The following is a 25,530-nucleotide window of genomic DNA, read 5'->3' on the forward strand; positions in this document are numbered from 1 at the left end:
TGTGCTTGGTGTCCACTTGGAAAACATGATTAAAAGCAGGAGCCTGCTCTATGAGGAATGTGCACAGGTCATGTCACCATCACACTACAGTGTGACATTTTCAGTGTTCTAGAGTGTGGCTATTTAGCAACACAACAACTGGGATGCAGCTCATGACAAAAAAAAAGTGAATAAAACTACTCAGAAAAAATGTTAGTCACCTCTGGGTAAAGATGAGAAACTTTTCTCATAGAAACTTCCAGGCAAGAACCCACATCCTACCACTTCATGCTGTAGAAGCACCTCACACAAACCTTGGTTTATTTTTAAAACAAAATGTTTCCTGGATGACACAGTGCTCATCCGTCTACATGCTTATGTACTATTGGACCTTTCATATCAGTCATCCTTGGAATGAAATACACAATGTATCCTTTGCAACTGAATTAAAATGCTGCACAGTGAGCAATCACAGGTACAGCAGGAAGCAGTTGCGAGACAGAAGTATGAAGCCTTCAAGACAAACATACCTTATGATATCTAAACTGATTTTGCTGGTATTTAACTGGCAAGAGGTAATTTCAGACTAAGACTGGGTCTGACAACAACACAATATAAATATAATCCCAGAGTGTGACAATGTATATCGCAAACTGATACAAAGTACAATAATTTCATTATTTGGGATTTTTTTTCATTTATAGGGCACTAAAAGCAACCAACGGTGATCTTTATCTATTAGTACTGCACACTTCCCTGCAAAATGTGATGGTTTTATCCTGTGAACTAAGGTATGCAATACGTGTTTGCACTATGCAATTTAGTTTTCAGTGATAATTATATTCAGAATTTTAATTTTCTGACCCAAGATACAAAGTGAGACACATTTCAAAAAGCAAAAGATCAATGCAATGCACAGAAAGCTGGAAACTGGACCACCAGGTGCAATTCATTTGGTGAACATAAGCACCTCTGGGTCAGGCACTATAGCGTGATAGGAATGCTAGTTTTCCTGTTGGTAGGCAATTAACACGCTAACCACTTCAAAAAGGGCAAAACCACTGAACCAGGTGTCCATTTTCATTCTGTGCAATCCACCATCTCAGACGACCGCTGTAAGCAGCCCAACCAGAAAGCTGTGCTCTGAACTAAATTTTACTGGAGTTTATGCTCAGGCTGCCAAAATCCACTTTGCCTCATGCAAGTCTCCTACACAACCACCCCCACGGAAAGTTATTTCAAGGATACTCGTATTCATTTCAGCAGCAATTCTAACCAATAAATTTTGCTGTCGGGATCATAGAGAGGATTCTTGCAAAGTAACTGGACACCATGGGGTTAGAATGAAGAGTATCTTAGCCTCAGAAAAATTATAGTTATCCTTAATTATCAGAGGAAAATAGCTGTAATTAAACTTTGAACATGAAAAACCACGTTGTTTTGTATTTCACAGCCTTAGCACAAGCCTTGCCAAAAATAATAACTGCTTTACTGAAAATGTTCATGATTTTCACCCCGACATGATAACAATGCAATTGTACATTATGGGATTAGCAGATGAAACTAAAAAATAATTCCACAGGAATGCAATTTAAATGTATTCTGGAATCAGCTATGGTCACGAGAACATAGGAGTTTGTAAACAAAAAAATGACCAAGGTCCATCTAGATTGCTTTCTACCATCCTGATGGCCATGAGAAACAACAATAATGGAGCTGTTGACTATCAATCTCTATCAGTTAGTCCTCAACAGACCCAGACACAGGTAGTCGTCATGTCTGTGTCAATTCCGCCCCAAAAGAACTGTGCAGAGGCTGCTAAATAAATCACTTACGGTGAGATTTAATACCCTAAAGTTTGGATCTCTGGTGCCATTACTCGCAGGAAGGCATACAATATAAGCCGTGTGTTACTTGCTGGCAGTGTGTCTGTACTGTTGGAGTGATGACACCTTCCCCCTAAATGAAACCTCATTGCCTGGCTATACCTTCTACCACTTGACCCACCTAGACCATCACAGTGGCAGTGTGGCTCTTATCACCAAATCACCCACTCCTTTGACACTTTCTCCTCCTTTGAGAATCTTCCTTTGTTTCATCCCTCTCACTTCTCGTTTAAAATCCTCGTTTTCTACCATCCAACCAAGTACCATAATAACTTTCTCTCAGATATCTTCACTGCTTGCCTCCCTCAGCCTCTGCACTGAGTGACTTCTCATCCTCTGTGTTTTCAACGTCTAACCCAATTCATCACGCTCTCTCTCCTCTGGGTTTACTACCGTCCTATCCTCCCTTAATCTCTCCCTCTATATAAACTCCCAACCCATATCCACAGCCACCCCATTGATCATGCCATCTCATGTGGCCTCACTACTCACATCCAGAAAATCAGGAGATCCATCACCACCTTGCAAATTGCTGCCATGTTCCAACTGCCCTGAAAATAAACATTGCAATACTACAGGAAACAAGCGCAAAACTCACATCGAACCAGAGAGCAAGATAGTATGTTATTGTGTAGTCAGCATGCAGAAAGTCTATTAGATTTGTGTCATCCATTACTTTTTGCTAGCTGTTGTGGGAAATATGGCCTTGTAATGTTTGTGAAGCTTTGCTTGTTAGAAGTATTTGTATAGAGCTTCCTGAAGTATCGACCAAATATCCCAACACAATTACAAACAACATTTTGAATCAGCTGCTAAACTTGCCATCAGATCTAAGCTCTGCAGTCCTGCCATATCCAGTCGTGAGGGGTGGTGGACAATTAAACAACTGACAGGAGGAGGAGGCTCCACAAATATCCCCATCCTCAACAATGGGGGAGCCCAGCACGTCAGTGCAAAAGACAAGGCTGAAGCATTGGCAACCACCTTCAGCAAGAAGTGCAGAGTGGATGTTTCATCTCAGCCTCCTCCTGAGGTCCCCAGCAACACAGATGCAAGTCTTCAGCCAACCTGATTCACGCCACATGATATCAAAACGGCTGAAGGCACTGGATACTGCAAAGGCTATGTGCCCTGACAACATTCCGGCCATAGTACTGAAGACTTGTGCTCCAGAACTAGCCGTGCCCCTAGCCAAGCTGTTCCAGTACAGCTACAACATCGGCATCTACCTGACAATATGGAAAATTGCCCAGGTATGTCCTGTGCACAAAAAGCAGGACAAATCCAACCCTGTCAATTACCGCCCTATCAGTCTACTCCCGATGATCAGCAAAGTGATGGAAGGGGTAGTCAACAGTGCTATCAAGCAGCACTGGCTAAGGAATAACCTGCTCACTGACACTCAGTTTGGGTTACACCAGGGCCACTCAGATCCTGACCTCATTACAGCCTTGGTCCAAACAGGGACAAAAGAGCTGAACTGAAGAGTTGAGGTGAGAGTGACTGCCCTTGACATCAAGGCAGCATTTGACTGAGAATGGCATCAAGGCGCCCTAGCAAAACTGGAGTTAATGGGAATCAGGGAAAACTCTCTGCTGGTTGGAGTCATACCTAGCACAAAGAAAGAGGGTTGTGGTTGTTGGCAGTCAATCAACTCGGCTCCAGGATATCACTGCAGGAGTTCCTCAGGGTAGTGTCCTAGGTCCAACCATCTTCAGCTGCTTCATCAATGACCTTTCCTCCATCATAATGTTAGAAGTGGGGATGTTCGCTGATGATTGCACAATGTTCACCACCATTCGCAACTCCTCAGATACTGAAACAGCCCCTGTCCACATGCATCAACACCTGGACAACATCCAGGCTTGGGCTGATAAGTGGCAAGTAACATTCGCGCCAGACAAGTGGCAGGCAATAACATTCTCAAACAAGAGAGAATCTAAGCATCTCCTCTTGACATTCAATGGCATTACCATCGCTGAATCCCCTACTAACAATTGCCTGGGGGGGTCACCATTGACCAGAAACTTAACTGGGCAAGCCACATAAATACTGCAGCTACAAGAGCAGGTCAGAGGCTGGGAATTCTGAGGTGAGTAACTCATCTCCTGTCTTCCCAATGCCTGTCCACCATCTATAGGGTACAAGTCAGGAGTGTGATAGAATACTGTCCACTTGCCTAAATGGGTTTAGCTCCAACAACACTCAAGAAGCACAACACCATCCAGGACAAAGCTGCCTGCTTGATTGGCACCCCATCCACCACCTTCAACATTCATTCCCTCCATCAGCAAGCACAGTGGCAGCAGGTTGTACCATCTGCAAGATGCACTGCAGCAACTCACTAAGGTTCCTTCGGCAGCACCTTCCAAACCCATGACATCGACCACCTAGAAGGACAAGGGCAGCAGATGCGTGGAAACACCACGAGCTGCAAGTTCCCTTCCAAGCCACACACCATCCTGACTTGGAACTATAATCGCCGTTCCTTCACTGGGTCAAAATCCTGGAACTCCCTTCCTAACAGCATTGTTGGTATACCTACAATTTATTGGAATTCTTTGAGGGAGTTACATGTACTGTGGATAGAAACTTAGAAAATAAGAGGAGTAGGCCATTCGTCCGTTCGAGCCTGCTCCGCCATTCATTATGATCATGGCTGATCATCCAACTCAGTAACCTGTTCCCACTTTCGCCCCATACCCTTTGATCCCTTTAGACCCAAGAGTTATATCTAACTCCTTCTTGAAAACAATGTTTTGGCCTCAACTGCTTTCTGTGGTGGCGAATTCCACAGGCTCACCACTCTCTCTCTGGGTGATGTAATTTCTCCTCATCTCAGTCATGAAAGGTTTATCCTGTATCCTGAGGCAGGTTTCTATGAGATCCCCCCTCACTCTTCTGAACTCCAGCGAATATAATCCTAACCGACTCAATCTCTCCTCATACGTCAGTCCCGCCATCCCAGGAATCAGTTTGGTAAACCTTCGCTGCACTTCCTCTATAGCAAGAACATCCTTCCTCAAATAAGACCAAAACTACACACAATATTCCAGGTGTGGCCTCACCAAGGCCCTGTATAACTGCAGCAAGCCACCCCTGCTCCTGTACTCGAATCCTCTCACTATGAAGGCCAACATAACATTTGCCTTTTTTACCGCCTGTTGCACCTGCATGCTTACCTTCAGCGACTGGTGTACGAGAATACCCAGGTCTCGCTGCATGTTCCCCTCTCTCAGTTTATAGCTGTTCAGATAATAATCTGCCTTCCTGTTTCTGCTACCAAAGTGGATAACCTCACATTTATCCACATTATACTGCATCTGCCATGCATTAGCCCACTCACTCAACTTGTCCAAATCACCCTGAAGCCTCTCTGCATCCTCCTCACAACTCACCCTCCCACCCAGTTTTGTGTCATCTGCAAATCTGGAGATATTACATTTAGTTCCCTCATCTAAATTATTAATATACATTGTGAATAGCTGGGGTCCTCCATTAAATAGTGCCTGCCATTCGGAAAAAGACCCATTTATCCCTACTCTTTGTTTCCTGTCTGCCAACCAATTTTCTATCCATCGCAATACACTACCCCCAATCCCATGCGCTTTAATTTTACACGCTAATTTCTTATGTGGGACTTTGTCGAAAGCCTTCTGAAAGTCCAAATAAACCACATCCACTGGCTCCCCATCATCAACTCTACTAGTTACATCCTCGAAGAATTCCAGTAGATTTGTCAAGCATGATTTCCCTTTCATAAATCCATGCTGACTCTGCCCGATTCTACTACTGTTCTCTAAGTGCTCTGCTATAAAATCTTTGATAATGGAGTCTAGAATTTTCCCCACTACCGATGTCAGGCTGACTGGTCAATAATTCCCTGCTTTCTCTCTACCTCCCTTTATAAATAGTGGGGTTACATTAGCTACCCTCCAATCTGTAGGAACTGTTCCACAGTCTATAGAATCTTGGAAAATGACCACCAATGCATCCACTATTTCTAGGACCACTTCCTTAAGTACTCTGGGACGCATACCATCAGGCCCTGGGGATTTATCGGTCTTCAATCCCATCAATTTCCCCAACACCGTTTCTCTACTAGTACTGATTTCCTTCAGTTCCTCTCTCTCACTAAGCTCTGTGTTCCCCAACATTTCTGGTATGATATCTGTGTCCTCCTTTGTGAAGACTGAACCAAAGTATGCATTTAGTTGGTCAGCCATTTCTTTGTTCCCCATAATAAATTTCCTTGTTTCTGACTGTAAGGGACCTACATTTGTCTTCACCAATCTTTTTCTCTTCACATACCTATAGAAACTTTTACAGTCAGTTTTTATGTTCCACACAAGCTTGCTCTCGTACTCTATTTTACCCTTCTTAATCAATCCCTTGGTCCTCCTTTGCTGAATTCTAAACTGCTCCCAATCCTCAGGTCTGTTGTTTCCCCTAGCAAATTTATATGCCTCTTCCTTGGATCTAATGCTATCTCTAATTTCCCCTGTAAGCCATGGCTACCTTTCCCATTTTACTTTTGCGCCAGACAGGGATAAACAATTGTTGCAGTTCATCCATGCGCTCTTTAAATGTTTGCCATTGCCTATCCATCGTCATCCCTTTAAATAACGTTTCCCAATCCGTCATAACCAACTCCCGCCTCATACCTTTGTAGTTTCCTTTACAAGGATTCAGAACCCTAGTCTCAGAATCAAGTACGTCACTCTCCATCTTGATGAAGCATTCTATCATATTATGGTCGCTCATCCCCAAGGGGTTTCGCACCACTAGATTGTCAATTATTCCTCTCTCATTACACAATACCCAGTCTAGGATGGCCTGTTCTCTAGTTGGTTCCTCAATGTAATGGTCCAGAAAACCATCCCGTATACACTCCAAGAATTTCTCCTTTAAGGTATTGTGACTAATTTGATTTGCCCAATCTATATGCAGATTAAACTCACCCATAATTACAGATGTTCCTTTATCGCATGCATCTCTAATTTCCTGTTTCATGCCATTCCCAACATCACCAATACAGTTTGGGGGATAAATGGGGAACCGGTAGATGTATTGTACTTAGATTTCCAGAAGGCAGTTCATAAGGTGCCACATAAAAGGTTATTGCAGAAAATAAAAGCTCATGGTGTAGGGGTAACATATTGGGATGGATAGAAGATTAGCTAGCTAACAGGAAACAGAGTGTAGGCATAAATGGGTCATTTTCTGGTTGGCAAGATGTAATGAGTGGTGTGCCACAGGGATCTGTGCTGGGACCTCAAATTCCTACAATTTATAGAAACATAGAAAATAGGAGCAGGAGTAGGCCATTCGGCCCTTCGAGGTGGCTCTGCCATTCATTATGATCATGGCTGATCATCCAACTCAGTAGCCTGTTCCGGCTTTTGCCCCATACCCTTTGATCCCTTTAGACCCAAGAGCTATATCTAACTCCTTCTTGAAAACATACAATGTTTTGGCCTCAACTGCTTTCTGTGGTAGCGAATTCCACAGGCTCACCACTCTCTGGGTGAAGAAATTTCTCCTCATCTCAGTCCTGAAAGGTTTACCCCGTAGCCTTAGACTATGACCCCTGGTTTTGGACTCCCCCACCATCGGGAACATCATTCCTGCATCTACCCTGTCAAGTCCTGTTAGAATTTTCTAGGTTTCTATGAGACCCCCCACCCCCCCCCCCACTTCTGAACTCCAGCGAATATAATCCTAACCGACTCAATCTCTCCTCATACGTCAGTCCCGCCATCCCAGGAATCAGTCTGGTAAACCTTCACTGCACTCCCCCTATAGCAAGAAAATTATAAAAATGACTTAGATAAATGGACCAAAGGTATGGTTTCTAAATTTGCTGATGACACAAAGATAGGTAGGAAAGTAACTTGTGAAGAGGACATAAGGAGGCTACGAAGGAATACAGATAGGTTAAGTGAGTGGGCAAAGACCTGGCAAATGGAGTATAATGTGGGAAAGTGGGAAATTATTCACTTTGGAAGGAAGAATAAAAAAGCATATTATCTAAATGGTGAGAGATTGCAGAGCTCTGACATGCAGAGGGATCTGGGTATCTAGTGCATGAATCGCAAAAGGTTAGTATGCAGGTACAGCACGTAATTAGTAAAGCTAATAGAATGTTATCCTTTAGCGCAAGGAGAATTGAATACAAAAGTAGGGAGGTTATGTTTCAGCTACACAGGCTATTGGTGAGACCACATCTGGAGTACTGTGCACAGTACTGGTCTCCTTATTGAAGGAAGGATGTAAATGCGTTGGAGGCAGTACAGAGTTTACTGGACTAATACCTGGAATGGGCGGTCTGTCTTACAAGGAAAGGTTGGACAGAGGCGACTTGATTGAAACATATAAGATCCTGAAGGGTCTTGACAGGGTGGATGTGGAAAGGATGTGTCCCCTTGTGAGAGAATCTAGCACTAGGGGTCAGTGTTTAAAAATAAGGGGTCGCCCATTTAAGACAGAGATGATTAGATTAGATTAGAGATACAGCACTGAAACAGGCCCTTTGGCCCACCGAGTCTGCGCCGATCATCAACCACCCATTTATACTAATCCTACACTAATCCCACATTCCTACCAAACATCCCCACCTGTCCCTATATTTCCCTACCACCTACCTATACTAGTGACAATTTATAATGGCCAATTTACCTATCAACCTGCAAGTCTTTTGGCTTGTGGGAGGAAACCGGAGCACCCGGAGGAAACCCACGCAGACACAGGGAGAACTTGCAAACTCCACACAGGCAGTACCCGGAATCGAACCCAGGTCCCTGGAGCTGTGAGGCTGCGGTGCTAACCACTGCGCGCCACTGAGAGAATCTTTTTCTCTCAGAGGGTCGTGAGTCTTCGGAATTCTCTTCCTCAAAAGGCGGTGGAAGCAGAGTCTTATGGTGGAGCAGGCTCCTAATTCGTATGTTCATATGTACACCCCAAGGAGTGCAGTGGTTCAAGAACGCAGCTCACCACCATCTTCTCAAGGGCAATTAGGGATGGAAAATAAATGCTGGCCTAGCCAGTGATGCCCACATCCCAGAATGAATTTTTTAAAAATTGTGTATGTAACTAAATTTAGGAAATGCATAAATTATTAGCTACTGTAAATTCGTATATATACTGATACAGCAAGACCTGGACAACGTCCAGGCTTGGTCTGATATGTATATAACCTACAGCAGGTTTTTGACCTAGCGACAGTGAAGGAACAGCAATATAGGTCCAAGTCAGGATGATGTGCTCATTAGAGGAGAAGTTGCGGAGATTGTGTTCCTACGCATCTGTTGCCCTTGTCCTTCTAGGTGGTAGAAGTTGCGGATTTGGAAGGTACTGTCGAACGAGGATTGGCGAGTTGCTGCAGTGCATCTTATAGGTGGTACACACTTCTGCCACTGTGTGTCAGTGGTGGAGGGAGTGAATGTTGAAGGGGGTGAATGGGTGCCGATCAAGTGAGCTGCTTTGCCCTGAATAGTGTCTAACTTCTTGAGTGTTGTTGGGAGCTGCACCCATCCAGGCAAGTGCAGAATATTCCATCACACTCCTGACTTGTGCCTTGTTGATGGTGGACAGGCTTTGGGGAGTCAGGTGGTGAGTTACTCACCACAGAACTTCCAGCTTCTGATTGCCACAGTATTTATATGGCAAGTCCACTTAAGTTTCTGGTCAATGGTGATCCCCAGAATGTTGAAGGTTGTGGACTGACTCAGCAATGGGAAAGCCATTGAAAATCATGGGGTGATGGTTAGATTCTCTCTTGTTAGAGATGGTCATTGCCTGGCACTTGTGTGGCACGAATGTTACTTGCCACTTATCTGCCCAAGCATAAATGCTGTCCAGCTCTTGTTGCATGTGAACACAGAATGCTTCAGTATTCGAGGAGCTGCAAATGGTACTGGACACTGTGCAAGCATTAGTGAACATCCCCACTTCTGACCTTACGTTGGAGGGAAGGTCATTGATGCAGCAGCTGAAGATGGTTGGGCCTAGGACACTACCCTGAGGAACTCCTGCAGCAATGTCCTGGGGCTTAAATGATTGACCTCCAACAACCACAACCATATCCCTTTGTGCTAGATATGACTCCAACCAGTGGAGAGCTTCCCCGATTCCCATTGACTTAAATTTTGTTAGGGCTCTTTGATGCTATAGTCGGTCAAATGCTGCCTTGATGCTGTTAATAAGTTACATGAGGAAGGATGATAAGAGACTCAAATGGAACAATGCTGGATGTGCTGAACGGCTTCTTTCTGTACTATATATTCTATGTAACTCTATTGTGCCAATCACAGATACTGCCTGCCATCACTAATCATTTCCTTGTATCACTCTCCACCCACATCCCCTTCCCCCTCCCAACCCAATTGCTTCTGTGTCTGTCCCTGGAAAAATCTCTCACAATTCACTTACAACTGCTGCTTCAAAATCCCAACTGTCTAGCCTTTGACCCTCCATTCAACGTAACGTTTCTGCCTTTGACCCTCTATTCACCACAACGTTTCTGTAGCTACCAATGTGCTCAATCACACCCTCACTTCCACCACTGGTGCCTGAATTCACATTAAAACCATGACTCTCTCTCACTCAGGCTGTTCCCCCGGTATAGACCTCAGCTCCACACCCTTAAGTCTGAGCGATGCAGGCAGATAACGAGTTTAGCCATTCACTGCCAGATATGACTGGACTACACAAAGCACTACAGGAGCTGGAGTCTGGTTAAACTGTTCACTATTCCAGGACCATCTTGCAGTGCAAAGAGAATCCCCGGCTTCTTTTTTCTACTGCAAACCATCGTCTTAAACCCTGCCCCACCAACCTCACCTCTGACAAGCGTGAGGAGGTCATGGACTTCTTTGTCACCAAGATTGAGAACATCCAATCAGCTGCCTCTGCTGCTTCCCTACCTTCCATTAGCCCACTGGGCCAAACTTCCTCTAATCTTCTCCCCTGCACTATTCCTCAGCTCACATCTTTCCCTAGTTTCTCTTCTAGCATTGCCCTCCAAGCTCATAGAGTCATAGTCGTACAGCATAGAAACAGGCCCTTCGGCCCACCGCATCCATGCCGACCATAATGCCTCTCTATACTAATCCCACCTGCCTGCATTAATTCCATATCCCTCTATGCCTTACTCATTCAGTACCTGTTCAGATGCCTCTTAAATGTCGCTACTGTTCCTGCCTCCACCACCTCCTCAGGCAGCTCATTCTAGATACCCACTATTCGTTGCGTGAAAAATTTACCCCTTTGATCCCCTTTAAACCTCCTCCCTCTCACCTTAAATCTATGCCCTCTAGCTTTAGTCACCCCTACCATAGGAAACAGACTCTGGCTATCTACCCTATCTATGCCTCTCTAGCTTAATCACATCTTTCCTGTAGTGCGGCGACCAGAACTGCACACAGTACTCCAAATGCGGCCTAACCAACATTATGTACAACTGTAACATGACGTCCCAACTCTTGTACTCAATGCCTCGGCCGATGAAAGCAAGCACGCCAAATGCCTTCTTCACCACCCTGTCTACCTGTGTTGCCACTTTCAGGGAACTATGTACTTGCACCCCAAGGTCTCTCTGCTCAACACCACTCCACAGGGCCCTGCCATTCACTGTATATGTCCTGCCCTGGTTTAACTTCCCAAAATGCATCACTTCACACTTGTCTGCGTTAAATTCCATTTGCCAATCCCTTGCCCACTTTCCCAGTTGATCTATATCCTGTTGTAACCTTAGACAACCTTCTTCACTGTCCACTATACCACCAATTTTGGTGTCATCTGAAAACTTACTAATCATGCCCCCTACATTCACATCCAAGTCATTAATACATATGGCAAACAACAGAGGGCCCAGCACCGATCCCTGCGGCACACCACTGGTCACCGGCCTCCAATTGGAAAAACAACCCCCCACTACCACCCTCTGCCTCCTATCACCAAGCCAATTTTGTATACAATTTGCTAGCTCACCCTGGATCCCATGTGTTCGAACCTTCTGGACCAGCCTACCATGCGGGACCTTGTCAAAGGCCTTGCTGAAGTCCATGTAGACAACGTCCATCGCCCTGCCCTCGTCAATCCTCTTGGTCACCTCCTCAAAAAACTCAATCAAATTCATGAGACATGATTTCCCACGCACAAAGCTATGCTGACTATCCCTAATCAGACCATGCCTTTCCAAATGCATATAAATCCTGTCTCTCAGAATCCCTTCCAATAACTTTCCCACCACTGATGTAAGGCTCACCGGCCTGTTGTTCCCTGGCTTATCCCTGCTGCCTTTCTTCAATAAAGACACAACATTAGCTATCCTCCAGTCACCCGGTACCTCACCCGTGGCTAACGATGATACAAAATTTTCTGCCAGGGCCCCAGCAATCTCCTCCCTTGCTTCCCATAGCATCCTAGGGTACACCTGGTCAGGCCCTGGGGATTTATCCACCTTAATGCACTTCAAAACCTCCAACACCTCCTCCTTTGCAATGTTGATATGCTCCAGGATATCGCTGTTCCCTCCCTTGAACTCACTAGCTTCCATGACCTCCTCCATGGTAAATACGGACGAGAAATATTCATTTAAGACCTCGCCCATTTCCCGTGGCTCCACACATAGATTGCCACCCTGATCCTTAAGGGGTACTACTCTCTCCCTAGCTACCCTTTTACTCTCAATATACTGATAGAATCTTTTAGGATTCTCCTTTATCTTATCTGCCAGAGAAATCTCATGGCCCCTTTCGCCCTCCTAATTTCCTTCTTAAGTGTACTCCTACATCCCCTATATCCTCCAGGGATTCGCTTGATCCCAGCTGCCTATACCTGACATATGCCTCCTTCTTTGTCCTGACCAGACCCTCAATATTCCTCGTCAACCAAGGTTCCCTAAATTTGCCAGCCTTGCCCTTCCATCTAACAGGAACATGCCGGCCCTGAACGCTTCCTATCTCACTTTTAAAAACCACCCACTTGCCAGACGTCCCTTTACCTGTAAACAGCCTCTCCTGTTCAACTTTTGAGAGTTCTGTCTGATGCCATCGAAATTAGCCTTCCCCCAATTTAGGACTTCAACCTGAGGACCATTCCTATCCTTTTCCATAACTATCGCGAAGCTAATAAGAGTTATGGTCACTGGTCACAAAGTGCTCCCCCACTGACACATCAACCACCTGCCCATCCTCATTTCCTAACAGGAGGTCGAGTGTAGCCCCTTCTCTAGTAGAGCCATCCACATACTGCTTCAGAAAACTATCCTGGACACATTTAACAAATTCTTCCCCATCTGATCCCTTAGCACTAAGGCAGTCCCAGTCAAGATTAGGGAAGTTAAAATCACCCACTATTACAACCCTATAATTCCTACACCTATCTGTGATTTCCCTACATATATGTTCCTCCACTTCCCTCTGACTATGGGGGAGCCTATAGTATAATCCCATCAAAGTGATCACCCCTTTCTTATTTCTAAGTTCTACCCATATAGCCTCGCTGGACATCCCCCGCAGAATATCCTCTCTAAGTGCTGCCCTGATGTCCTCCCTAATCAATAGTGCAACTCCCCCTCCTCTCTTACCTCCACCTCTGTCACACCAGAAGGATCGGTACCCCGGAACATTGAGCTGCCAGTCCTGCCCATCCCTCAACCATGTTTCCGTAATAGCTATAATATCACAATCCCATGTACCGATCCATGCTCTGAGTTCATCTGCCTTACCTGCAAGGCTTCTTGCATTAAAGTAAATGCAGTTTAGCCCATCAGACCTTCCACGCTCCCTGTCCTGCCCCTACCCGGCCTGCCTATTGGACTTGCTTGCTTTAACCTCTACATTTGCCTCAACTATCTCATCGGAGAGATTACTACTTTGGGTCCCACCCCTTTGCAAGACTAGTTTAAAGCCTCCCGAGTAGTACAAGCAAACCTCCCCGCAAGGATCTTGGTCCCCTTCCAGTTTAGATGCAACCCGTCCTTCTTGTACAAGTCACCTCTACACCAGAAGAGTTCCCAATGATCCAAGTAGCTGAAGACCTCCCGCCTACAGCAGCTCTTCAGCCATGCATTCATTTGCCTTATCCTCCTATTCCTACCCTCACTAGCACGTGGTGCAGGGAGGAATCCCGAGATTACAACCCTAAAGGTCCTGCTTTTTAACCTTCTGCCTAACTCCCTATATTCACTTTGCAGGACCTAATCGCTCTTCCTTCCTATGTCGATCGTACCAATATGGACCACAACCTCTGGCTGCTCACCTTTCAGAATGTCCTGCAGCCACTCCGAGACATCCTTGACCCTAGCATCAGGGAGGCAACATACCATCCTGGAGTCTCGTTTGTGGCCACAGAAACGCCTATCTGCACCCCTTACGATAGAATCCCCTGTCACTATAACTCTTCCAACCCTTTTCCTCCCCTGCTGTGCAGCAGAGCCCTCCGTGGTGCCATGAACATGGCTGTTGCTGCTTTCCCCAGGGAGGTCATTCCCCCCCCCTCCCCCCCAACAGTATCCAAAGCGGTATATCTGTTTTGACGGGGGGATGGCCACAGGGGACTCCTGCACTACCTGCCTGCGCCTACTACTCCGTCTGATGGTCACCCATCTCTTTTCTGCCTGTGCAGCCATTACCTGCGGTGTGACCACCTCACTAAACGTGCTATCCACCACGTCCTCAGCATTGCGGATGCTCCACAGTGAATCCACCCGCAGCTCCAGCTCCATAATGTGGGTAGCCAGTAGCTGCAGATGGATACGCTTCCTGCACACATGCTCATCTTGTGCACGAGAGCCAGCTCCTGCTCCCTAACCCTATTTCCACTAAACTGCTGACCACTCAACTTCCCTTCCTGGCTTTCATGTTAGTTGATATCGTCAATGATCCTCCCTCTTTAGGTGTTTTCCCTCTCCTTCAAATCTGCCATCGTCACCCCGCCCCTCAAAAAATAAACCCTTGAACCCACCATCCTTGCAAACTACCACCCCATCTCCAACCTCACCTTTTCTCTCCAAAGTCCTCGAGTGCGCTGTTGGCTCCCAAATCCGTGCCCATCTTTCCCAGAACTCCATGTTTGAATCCATTCAATCAGGTTTCCGTCCCTGCCATAGTACCAAAACAGCTCTTAGCAAATTCACAATTGACATCCTATGTGACAATGACAAAGGTAAACTATACCTGCTCTTTGTTCCTAACTCAACTGCAGCCTTTGACACAGCTCACCATATCATCTTGCTCCAATGCCTCGCCACCATTGTCCAGCTGAGACTGCACTCACCTGGTTCCATTCTTATCTATCCTGTCGTAGCCAGAAAATCACTTGCAATAGTTTCTCTTCGCACTCTCACACCATTACCTCTGGTGTCTTATTCCTATTTCTCAGCTACATGTTGCTCCTCAGCATCATCATCATCTGAAAACAAAGCTTCAGTTTCCACACATACGCTGGCAACACTCAGTTATACCTCACCACCATTTCTCTCAACCCCTCCACTATCTCTAAATTGTCAAACTGCTTGTCCGACATCCAGTACTAGATGAGCAGAAATTTCCTCCAACTAAATACAGGAAAAACCAAAGCCATTGTTTTTGGTTCCCATCACAAACCCCGTTCCCGAGCCACAGACTGAAACACCCTTCCCTGGCAATTGTCTGAGGATGAACAAGACAGTTTGCAACTTTGGTGTCATATTTGGTCACTGGATGAGCTTCCGACCACAAACTTGGTCCATCACTAAGACCACATATTTCCACCTCTGTAACATCGCTCGACTCTGCCCCTACCTCAGCTCATCTGTTGCTGAAGTCCTCAATCATGCCTTTGTTACCTCCAGACTTCAAAACACTCCTGGCCAGCCTCCACAAACTTAAGGTCATTCAAAACTCCATGGCTGCGTCTCCTAACTTGCACCAAGTCCTGTTCACCCAGCAATGCCTCGATTTTTAAATTCCCATCCTTGTTTTCAAATCCCTCCATGGACTTGCCTCCCTCTCCATTTCTGTCACCTCCTCAGACCCTACAACCCTCTGAGATACCTGCACTCCTCGAATTCTGGCCTCTCAAGCATCTCCAATTTTAATCCCTCCACCAATGGGGTCGTACCTTCAGCTGTGAAGGGCCCAAGCTCTGGCATACCCTCCCTAAGCCTCTCTTTCCTCCTTTAAGACACTATTTATAATCTATCTCTTTGACCAAGTTTATGGTCATCTGCCCTAATATCTCCTTTTGTGGCTTGTCAAACATTGTTCGATAACATTCCTGTCAAGCACCTAGGGAAGTTTTACGACCTTAAGTGTACTATATAAATACAAGTTGTTGTGTCTTTTTAAAAAATGTAATCTAAAATTGTGTGTCACTTGACTGATTGCTGTACATCTTCTCCCATCTTCTGGTTCTGTCTTCACTGATTCTTGTGGTGGCATACATTATATGTGCTGCTTTCTCTGAAATGAATAGGGTAAAAGTAGATGTAAAATACAAATGAGTAGAATAAGGGAATTGCGAAAATAAAAATTAATTTAAAAGTTAAAATAAAAGAGAGGAAGGGAATTTAAGAAAAATGTAGAATTTGACAGGAGAGGATAATTTTAAAAAGTACAAATGATGGCAATATGAGAGGAAGAAAATTAGCAGAAGTATATATATATATATTTTTTTATATATATATATATATATATTCACCGTACACCACACTGTTTTTGGATAGTTGGCTAGTCTTCAGTGGGCACAACTTTCCGGTGACAGACCCAACTCTTGGCTCCAGCCTCAGTCAAGTTTCCTCATCCTGCCCACTAGTTCATTCACGGTGAGCCTTCAGCTGGCGATTATGGAGCCTTCCTGGGTCAGCTACTCATCATTTGAACTAGCTGACCTAATATTTGAACTCTCTTCAGCTATTACCAAGCAGGGCCAAAAGTGATACTTAGGAGACACTCAGCAGCAGGACTCTTGGAAAACTACACTAATTAGCACATTACGTAAATGTACAATAAACATGTATGCAATACTCTGGAGAAATTCAGTCCTTAACATATTAAAAGGCTTAAGATGCATCATGTTATTCTATAATTAATACTTATACAACTGTCTGCTAATAACTAGAAGGTTCGCTTTGACCTTGGCTTCTGTTGCAAACAGCAGACACAGAGAATTACCTACATTGTCACCTGGCCATACAAGGCCTGTCTTGGCAACTTTCATTGACGTGGATCATGACAACTGATTAGCAAGGGCTCCATTATTTACAAATGGCATTGAGAAAGTTTGATGCAATCTGAATAAACATGGTTGCAACACTGTCTTGGTGCCTGGCCCTGGAAATATCACACAGTTTAATCATGATAACTCGTCATCAGTTTCCTATCCGAGAAAGGAAGAAAAAAAAGTAGAAAAGTGCGTAGTGTTCACTTGTCCCTACCCTTCCCTGCTCACCATTCTTCGACCCTACCTTGGATTGTCCTTCAAATAGTACAAGGTTTGCAATATGAATATAATGAAAGACCCCCTGTTTGGAAATGGCTGTGTATCCCAAATTCTGACAAATTAAATGAGGTTCCCAGTATATTTCTGTGGTTGCAAGGTAATAGCAAGGTAAAAAGTTGGCAGATAAAAAAGAAAACCCATCTGTTGGTCCAACCATTATTCTCCTTGCAGTAAAAACAAGATTTTGGCAGGATATAGCTGACTGTAATGTCCCAGCACATTTTACTTTATTTTTAATTGCTTTCAATATTTCCTTTCTTAGCTCTATGCATTTGGCACAAAGACGTTTGGGAAAATACCTAAAATATTTCCAAGAATAAGAAAGTTTCTACCAAGCACATCAATGAAAGCAAATCATGTATATCCAACTACACCATTAAAAGTGGTCTGCCTGGGCACACTTCCAGTCATGTGACTGTCATACTTCGATGAATGCTGTTGTTTCACTTGAAGCCAATCAGAACTGAAGTGTACAAGTCAAAAGCAAAAGTAGTAGCTAAAAAATTATGAGTGAGAAACTACTGTTACGGACAGGTGGAAAGGGATGTGGCTAGTTCCCACTGTTCACTTCCCAACTGACCGCAATCGTGTATTGTTAAAATGAAGCATTAGCCCCCCCCACCCCCCCGAGTGTCTTCCGTGTCAAAATAACAGACAAATGACAGGTTTTCCCGTGGGTTGAAAAAAAGTAACTATTTATTTTTACACAATTCCCGAAATGGACGCAACCTCACCCACACACATGATAGATAAATAGAGAGAAAAGTGTGGGATGTAGTTTAAAGACCAAAGTGCGGTAAGTGTTCATGGTTTACAGTAAACCTGGTGAATCTTCTTAGGAGGAAAGTCTTCTTAAAGGTGCAGGCCTGGTTGGTTGTAGTCTTGAACTTGTTGAGGTGTCGTAGAATTCTAGTGGTTACAACTCAGTACAAAGCCAATGATTTCGATTTTGTTACTTTCACAGATAAAGAGTCTCAAAGTCACTTTGTGATGCCTCTGCTGTCGTGGCTGTTCAGTTGTTTGTCAGTAGGGTTCTTCTTTATTGGCTGGATCTCTTGCACAGCTTCTGGCTGGACTGGCTTTCTGAGGTGTTGGTTTGATCTCCCCCTCTCTCTCCACAGTGTTAAACTGTTAATTGTGTATCAATTGTTTAATAATATGCAGGTGGAGTGTGTTAATTGGGGTCTTACTTGAGCAATTATAAGTAGATACTTAGTGATACTGGTGGAGGTTTGAGTGAGGAGCTATATATTTGTGATACTTTTACTCTGTACAATAAATGTGAAACTGAGTAAAGACAGGCTCCAGCATCATCCTTCCACAACAAGCTTTCTGGAATTTAACACAGAGGGCTACCTTTCTAAGGTAAAAATCCATCACATCAGACTTTCTGTTAGGAGACACATGGTCCTCTCCGCTGGAGTGGTCACACAATGGACCAGGCTGTGATAACCATGGCTATCGATTGGCCCCCATTCAGGCATCATTCTGTTAAACTGTGCTACTTCACTGCTATTCATTTTGGTTTGGGCTGTGAGTCAGTCTGTCTCCAGAATCCTTTATTAGATTATTCATGTCAATAAAAGTCATTAATATGCAAGAGTGCTCCTTTCAATTTCCCCAGAGCTATTTCAGATGAGGTTGATGAGTTCCACCTTTGCAGACATGTTTGTTGATTTCCAGTAGAGGAAAGGTCACATGACTGTTACTCCATTTTGACTATGATATAAGTGCCCATGTTCTTGTGTTTTTGTTTAACAGTTGACATTTTAGTTCATAAATCTTACATTTCATTCTTTATTTCATCATGGCTCCTTCCGTGCATGACACTACAAATTAATTATAACCACCAATCCTAATTGACCAGCAAAAGAAAGGTGATGCAAGCTAAACTGCTCAAAAAACAATTTGACAAAGTTTTCACCTGCCAATGATTCCCCTCAGCTAAAAATTCCATATTTCACAGTAATACAAATCAAACTTCACAATTTCTTCAGGATCCATCAGCAGCAGTTTGCTAGCGTGAGTGGAGAATGTTTCTCTTCAGCCTTCATTGGTATCTGCTTTGTTGTTTCTCAAAACAATTAAGTAAAAAATCAGACTTGCATTTATATAGTGCTTTTCACAACCATTGGATGTCTCAAAGTACTTTACAGCCAAAGGACAGAGGACAAAAGAGAAGATAAATTTCAAAACCTTCACTCAAACAAATAATATTGTGTAAAGAGACAGAAAATGTATATGCACCTGTGAGAGAGAATACGTAGAACATAGAACAGCACAGTACAGGCCCTTCGGCCCACGATGTTGTGCCGAACCTTTAAGCTACTCTAGGAACAAACTACCTACATACCCTTCATTTTACTATCATCCATGTACCTATCCAAGAGTCGCTTAAATGTCCCTAATGTATCTGCTTCTACTACCACCGCTGGCAGCGCATGCCACGCACCCACCACTCTCTGTGTAAAGAACCTACCTCTGACATCTCCCCGAAACCTTCCTCCAATCACCTTAAAATTATGACCCCTGGTGATAGCCCTTTCCGCCCTGTTGTTTCCACCTGTTGTTGCTTTTATTTATTTTTGAAATCGAAAACAACCATTTATTTTTCGCAGTAACGATGTCAAAGAGTAGAACAGTATTTCAGTTCAAGTGCTTCGTTTCAACAGAAACTGGAAAATGAAATTACCATTTGCAGTTACGAAAGGTTTAAATAAGAATTCCTAACTTTTTTAAATCTCTGAAAGGGTGTTAACCATAAAGATGATGGAGACAGTATCCACTTAATGCTTATATTAGCTAACTGCTGTTTAATAAGATTTATTTGTATGTTGCAGTAGATGAATGAGGCTTAATTATTTGTTGTTGATTAGAAAACCAGCACAAAGTGAGTAATTATCCTGTATAATAACCTGACAATATAAATCATTTTATCAGGATTAGTCCAAATTGAAGTTTTTTGCACTGTTACCTTTTCTGAGGTAAGTTTTGAAGTGAGTATGTTTGGCATTTATGTCATTCAGAAATGCCAATTGCAAGCTTCAACTTGTCCCAATCACTTTCAAGAGGTGTAAATTGGACAGATTAAAAATAAATTTTATTAAAGCAACCACATGTTTATTTACAATTCTAGAGAACCAGAGCAGAGACAGAGTTGGAAACAGTGGAATCTTTATATGCATTTATGCAGCTTAGTTATTTAGTTATCCAAAGAAATGGCTTATTTTCCAGCATCTGCAGGCTGGCGAGCACCACCCCTATTCCCTGCAAGATCCCAAAACGTTGGGTCTGAAACTGGTTTCAAATACTTAAATTCTTGACTATGTGCCAACATACAGTTGGCAAATACACAATTTCACTTAAAAGTCATTTTCCAACAGGGCTGAATGCCGGGAACAGGCCAGCAACAGGTCAGCCATATTCCCAGGTTCAGCCTTTCCCCACCCGCAGTGTTCCTAGATCTCAGTTTCTCCCTCAGTACTACCAGATCCACCTCTGCCCAATAATCCCAAGACTCTGCCCATTGCTTAAACAGCATGGGAACCCTTTTCTTTCCAGTGCTCCCAGACTAAGGGATCAGTCTACCCAATCTCCCTTTTGCTACCAAACTCAGCTACCAGCCATGTTCACCTCCAAGCATTGCCACACTCCAAGTTCCTGTGAATCTTATGCAGACAGATACCAGTGCTCCAAGAAGGCAGAACACCAGTCTCCAGTACAGCCAGACCCCAACACAGCCACCAAATGCAGCCAACTCAAGACCCTGGCAATCTCCGCAATGTTGCCACATCCTGGATCTTTCTTCTCCCAATGCTGACAGAGTACCTCTCGTAAATGTTCTCAGTCCCTCAGACCTTCATCCCAAAATGCTGTCATAACCAGAGAATCCTTTACTGTTACATCCCTGGAGCCATCCTGTAAACCAAAGCTGACATTTCACCCAAATCCCAGTCCTCCTTCCGGAGTGCTGCTGTACCTCACTATTACCCTGCAATTCTACTGAAGCCCACCATTAATAAATGATACTAAATATCACACCTTCACCTCCCACTTAAGCGCATACAGACACAAGATTTTTAATGTTTATTGTATGTAATAACATTAAAAATATGGCATCTGCATGTACTTCCTGTCATATTTCCCATTAGAAATTCTACCCATCTATCCCCCCTGAATTAGCCAACGGTTTTGTACCTCTCCCAGGAGATTGCATGGCTGCTGGTGGTAGAACACGGAGGGTCTTGATGTATTATTGCATTGTGACTATTTGGGATGGACTCAACTGACCAATCTGTTTTTTCCAGCACGTCTTCTTGTATCTTAGTAATTTTGTAAAGTCTTATATCCAGATTTATAACAGAAACTGTCCATGTAAACTTGCAAAGCCGTAATTACACCCCCTCACCCAAGTGGAGGTGTTGCAGCATGACCACTAGCACAAGAGGGTAATTACTGTGTGACAAGTTTACATAGGCAGTTCACTCTAAATGTGAACATACAAATTAATTAATATGCAAATAAAGATATAATGTTTGTTTTTTAAAACAGGAACTGAATTACAGCTGCACACCATAGTCCAAACATTTACTGTCCTGTAACCCCACTTCAGCTAAAGACCATACTTGATCTTAACTCCACGTATCAGGCACGATGGGAAAATCAATTTGTCAGATAAAAATATATGTCTTTCTTGTAGCGTGTGCGTCCTGCATAGATCACACTTACTTCCTGCAACTGTCACACTTTGTTGACAACACCCCCATCATTAAAAAACAGGGATTCCTACAACTTACTATGAACAATGATAGAAATCTGCGAGCAATAGATTAAAAAATCTTGCAAATAGTGAAAACCACCTGGAATAATTACTTCCGTTAACACTTTAGTGTCACGTTGCTTGTAATGGATAACTTCATCACTTTGTGGCACTGGCAGTGTTCCAGCCTCTCTGCATAAACTATATGTCAGTTTACCACACAGTGGCATTTTTCCAGCCTCCTTGCATTATTGCTGTGTAAGTTTCAATTCATCAAAAAAAAAAATCACAGACCTATTCTGCATCTCTAAGTCCAGCATGTATGGGGAAAGGGCAAGACAAATGGACTAAGTGGATAGCTCTTTCAAAGAGCTAGCAGAGGTGCAAAGAGTCAAATGGCTGCCTCCCAGACTGTATAATTCTGAAGTTTTGCTCCTGATATTCCTGTCCTTTCCAACCTCTGCTGGTTCTTCATGCTCCAGACATCAATCTGAAAATCACATCCTTGTTTTCAAATGCCTCCATGAATTTGCCACAGCTGTCCTTACTAGTCTTGGCTTACTGTACAACCCTTGAGACATCCTTCACTCCTCTAATGCCAGACTTTTCATCACCCTTCACTCTCTCATTTCATTTCATCCAATGGTAGACCATAGCTCAGCCACAACAAAGCTATCAGAATGGCTGAGTGGTACTAACTCTTGCCCAAGGCATGGTAGTGTAGAGGTTATGTTTATGGGATTAGTAACCCACCTGGGCTAGCAATCCAATGTAAATTCAAATCCCACCATTGCAGTTTTAAGAATTTGAATTAAGTTTTAAAAATCTGGAAACAAAAGTTGGCACTAGTAAAAGTGATCATGAAGCGGTCAGATTGTCATAATAAACCAGCTGATTCACTAACATCTTGAGAGAAGGAAAACTGCTGTTTTTATCCAGTTTGGTCTGTACCTAATTTCAGTCCCACACCAATGGTCGCAGATGTGAATGAATCCTAACTGCCCTCTGAAGCGGTTTAGAAAGGCATTAAGCTGCAGAGCAGGGTTGTCCAACCTTTTCACTTGAGGGGCCACATTAAAAGTTTTGTCTTACATAGGGGGCTGGTGAGACAAATTCTGAAAGATAAAGGAATTAAACATTGATCTTACTATTAATCAATGTGCATTTTGTGAAGAAGCTTTAAATGAGAAGGCTAATTGTTATTGACTTACTTTCTCATCATTATGTTGGATACTGATTTAGTGAGAAACCTGGCATTTTCTCCTTGCACAAGTAGTCAATGTTTGCCCGCACACTTCTTGGAGCTAACGTGGAGTATTTCAGATAGAGCTCCATCTATCAGGAGTGATTTTGATCTCTCATTCTTCCTCTGCCCCCTCCCAGACCCACCCCCACTGTGAGCCCTCCCCCTCCCTCTCTGCCCCCCCTCCCCACTCTCTCTCTGTCCCCCTCACATCTCTTGCTCTGCCTCGCTCTCCCCCTTTTATCCCTCACTCTCCCCCTCCCCTCCCCTCCCCATCCCACAGCCTCCCTCTCTCTCCCCTTCCTCTATCTCTCTACCCAATCCCTCCCTCAGCCTCTCTCCCCCCCCCACTCCCAACTCACCCTCCCCCCCAACCTCTCCCTCCCTCCTCCCCCACCCTCCCTCCCTCTCCCTCACTCCCTCTACCCCCCCCACTCTGTCCTCCCCCTCCCTCACCACTCCCTCTCTCTCCCCCGCTCTCACTCTCTCCGCCTCTTCCTCTCCCCCTTCCCTTCTCTCCCCCTCGCTCCCTCTCTCTCTCTCCCCCCCACTCCCTCACTCTCATCTCTCCCCCACTCCCTCACTCTCGCCCTCCCCACTCTCTCTCTCTCTCCCCACATCCCCCCTCCCTCTCTCTCTCTCACCCTCCCTCCCACACCCTCTCTCTCACTCCCCCCCCACACTCACACTCTCTCTCTCCCCCTCCCTCTCTCTCTCTCTCCCCCTCCCCTCTCTCTCTCTCTCTCTCACTCCCCCTCCCTCTCTCTCTCTCTCTCTCCCCCTCCCTCTCTCTCTCTCTCTCTCTCTCTCCCCCTCCTCACTCTCGCCCTCGACCCCCTCCCCTCTCTCCTCCGCCCTCCCTCCCACCCACTCCCTCTCTCTCTCTCTCCCCCTCCCTCTCTCTCTCTCTCTCTCTCCCCCTCCTCTCTCTCTCTCTCTCTCTCCCCCTCCCTCTCTCTCTCTCTCTCCCCTCCCACTCTCTCACTCTCTCTCTCTCCCCCTCCCTCTCTCTCTCTCTCCCCCTCCCTCTCTCTCTCTCTCTCCCCCTCCCCTCCCTCTCACTCTCTCCTCTCCCCCCTCCCTCTCTCTCTCTCTCTCTCCCCTCCCTCTCTCTCTCTCTCTCATCCCCCTCCCTCTCCTCTCTCTCTCTCTCCCCCTCCCTCTCTCTCTCTCCCCCTCCCTCTCTCTCTCTCCCCCTCCCTCTCTCTCTCTCTCTCTCCCCCTCCCTCTCCTCTCTCTCCCCCTCCCTCTCTCTCTCTCTCCCCTCCCTCTCTCTCTCTCTCCCCCTCCCCCCTCCCTCTCTCTCTCTCTCCCCCTCCCTCTCTCTCTCTCTCTCTCTCCCCCTCCCTCTCTCTCTCTCCCCCTCCCTCTCTCTCTCTCTCTCCCACCTCTCTCTCTCTCTCTCCCCCTCCCTCTCTCTCTCTCCCCCTCCCTCTCTCTCCCTCCCTCACCACTCTCTCTCTCTACCTCCCTCACCACTCTCTCTCTTACCTCCTCACCACTCTCTCTCTCTACCTCCCTCACCACTCTCTCTCTCTACCTCCCTCACCACTCTCTCTCTCTACCTCCCTCACCACTCTCTCTCTCTACCTCCCTCACCACTCTCTCTCTCTACCTCCATCACCACTCTCTCTCTCTACCTCCATCACCACTCTCTCTCTCTACCTCCATCACCACTCTCTCTCTCTACCTCCCTCACCACTCTCTCTCTCTACCCTCCCTCACCACTCTCTCTCTCTACCTCCCTCACCACTCTCTCTCTCTACCTCCCTCACCACTCTCTCTCTCTACCTCCCTCACCACTCTCTCCTCTCTACCTCCCTCACCACTCTCTCTCTCTACCTCCCTCACCACTCTCTCTCTCTACCTCCCTCACCACTCTCTCTCTCTACCTCCCTCACCACTCTCTCTCTCTCTACCTCCCTCCTCACCACTCTCTCTCTCTACCTCCCTCACCACTCTCTCTCTCTACCTCCCTCTCCCACCACTCTCTCACTCTACCTCCCTCTCCCACCACTCTCTCACTCTACCTCCCTCTCCCACCACTCTCTCACTCTACCTCCCTCTCCCACCACTCTCTCACTCTACCTCCCTCTCCCACCACTCTCTCACTCTCTGACTCTCTCCCTCCCCACCACTCTCTCACTCTCTGACTCCTCTCTGCCCACCACTACTCT

General features: G+C 45.1%; 1 protein-coding gene across 16 annotated transcripts in view; it reads right to left on the bottom strand.

Annotated features, from left to right (window-relative positions):
• Positions 1-25,530, bottom strand: part of znf438 (zinc finger protein 438) — a 380,009-nt gene that overhangs the window by 113,099 nt on the left and 241,380 nt on the right. The window contains exon 3 of one of the 16 annotated variants that reach the window (XM_068014461.1): positions 14,871-14,970. The exons of the other annotated variants lie outside the window; for them this stretch is intronic. Coding sequence (XP_067870562.1) covers positions 14,871-14,952 — 82 coding nt within the window. The 5' untranslated portion in view covers positions 14,953-14,970. The remainder of the gene's footprint in view (positions 1-14,870; positions 14,971-25,530) is intronic. 16 annotated transcript variants of the gene reach the window in all.

The sequence above is a fragment of the Heterodontus francisci genome, chromosome 2 (assembly GCF_036365525.1).
Source record: "Heterodontus francisci isolate sHetFra1 chromosome 2, sHetFra1.hap1, whole genome shotgun sequence".
NCBI lineage: Eukaryota > Metazoa > Chordata > Chondrichthyes > Heterodontiformes > Heterodontidae > Heterodontus > Heterodontus francisci.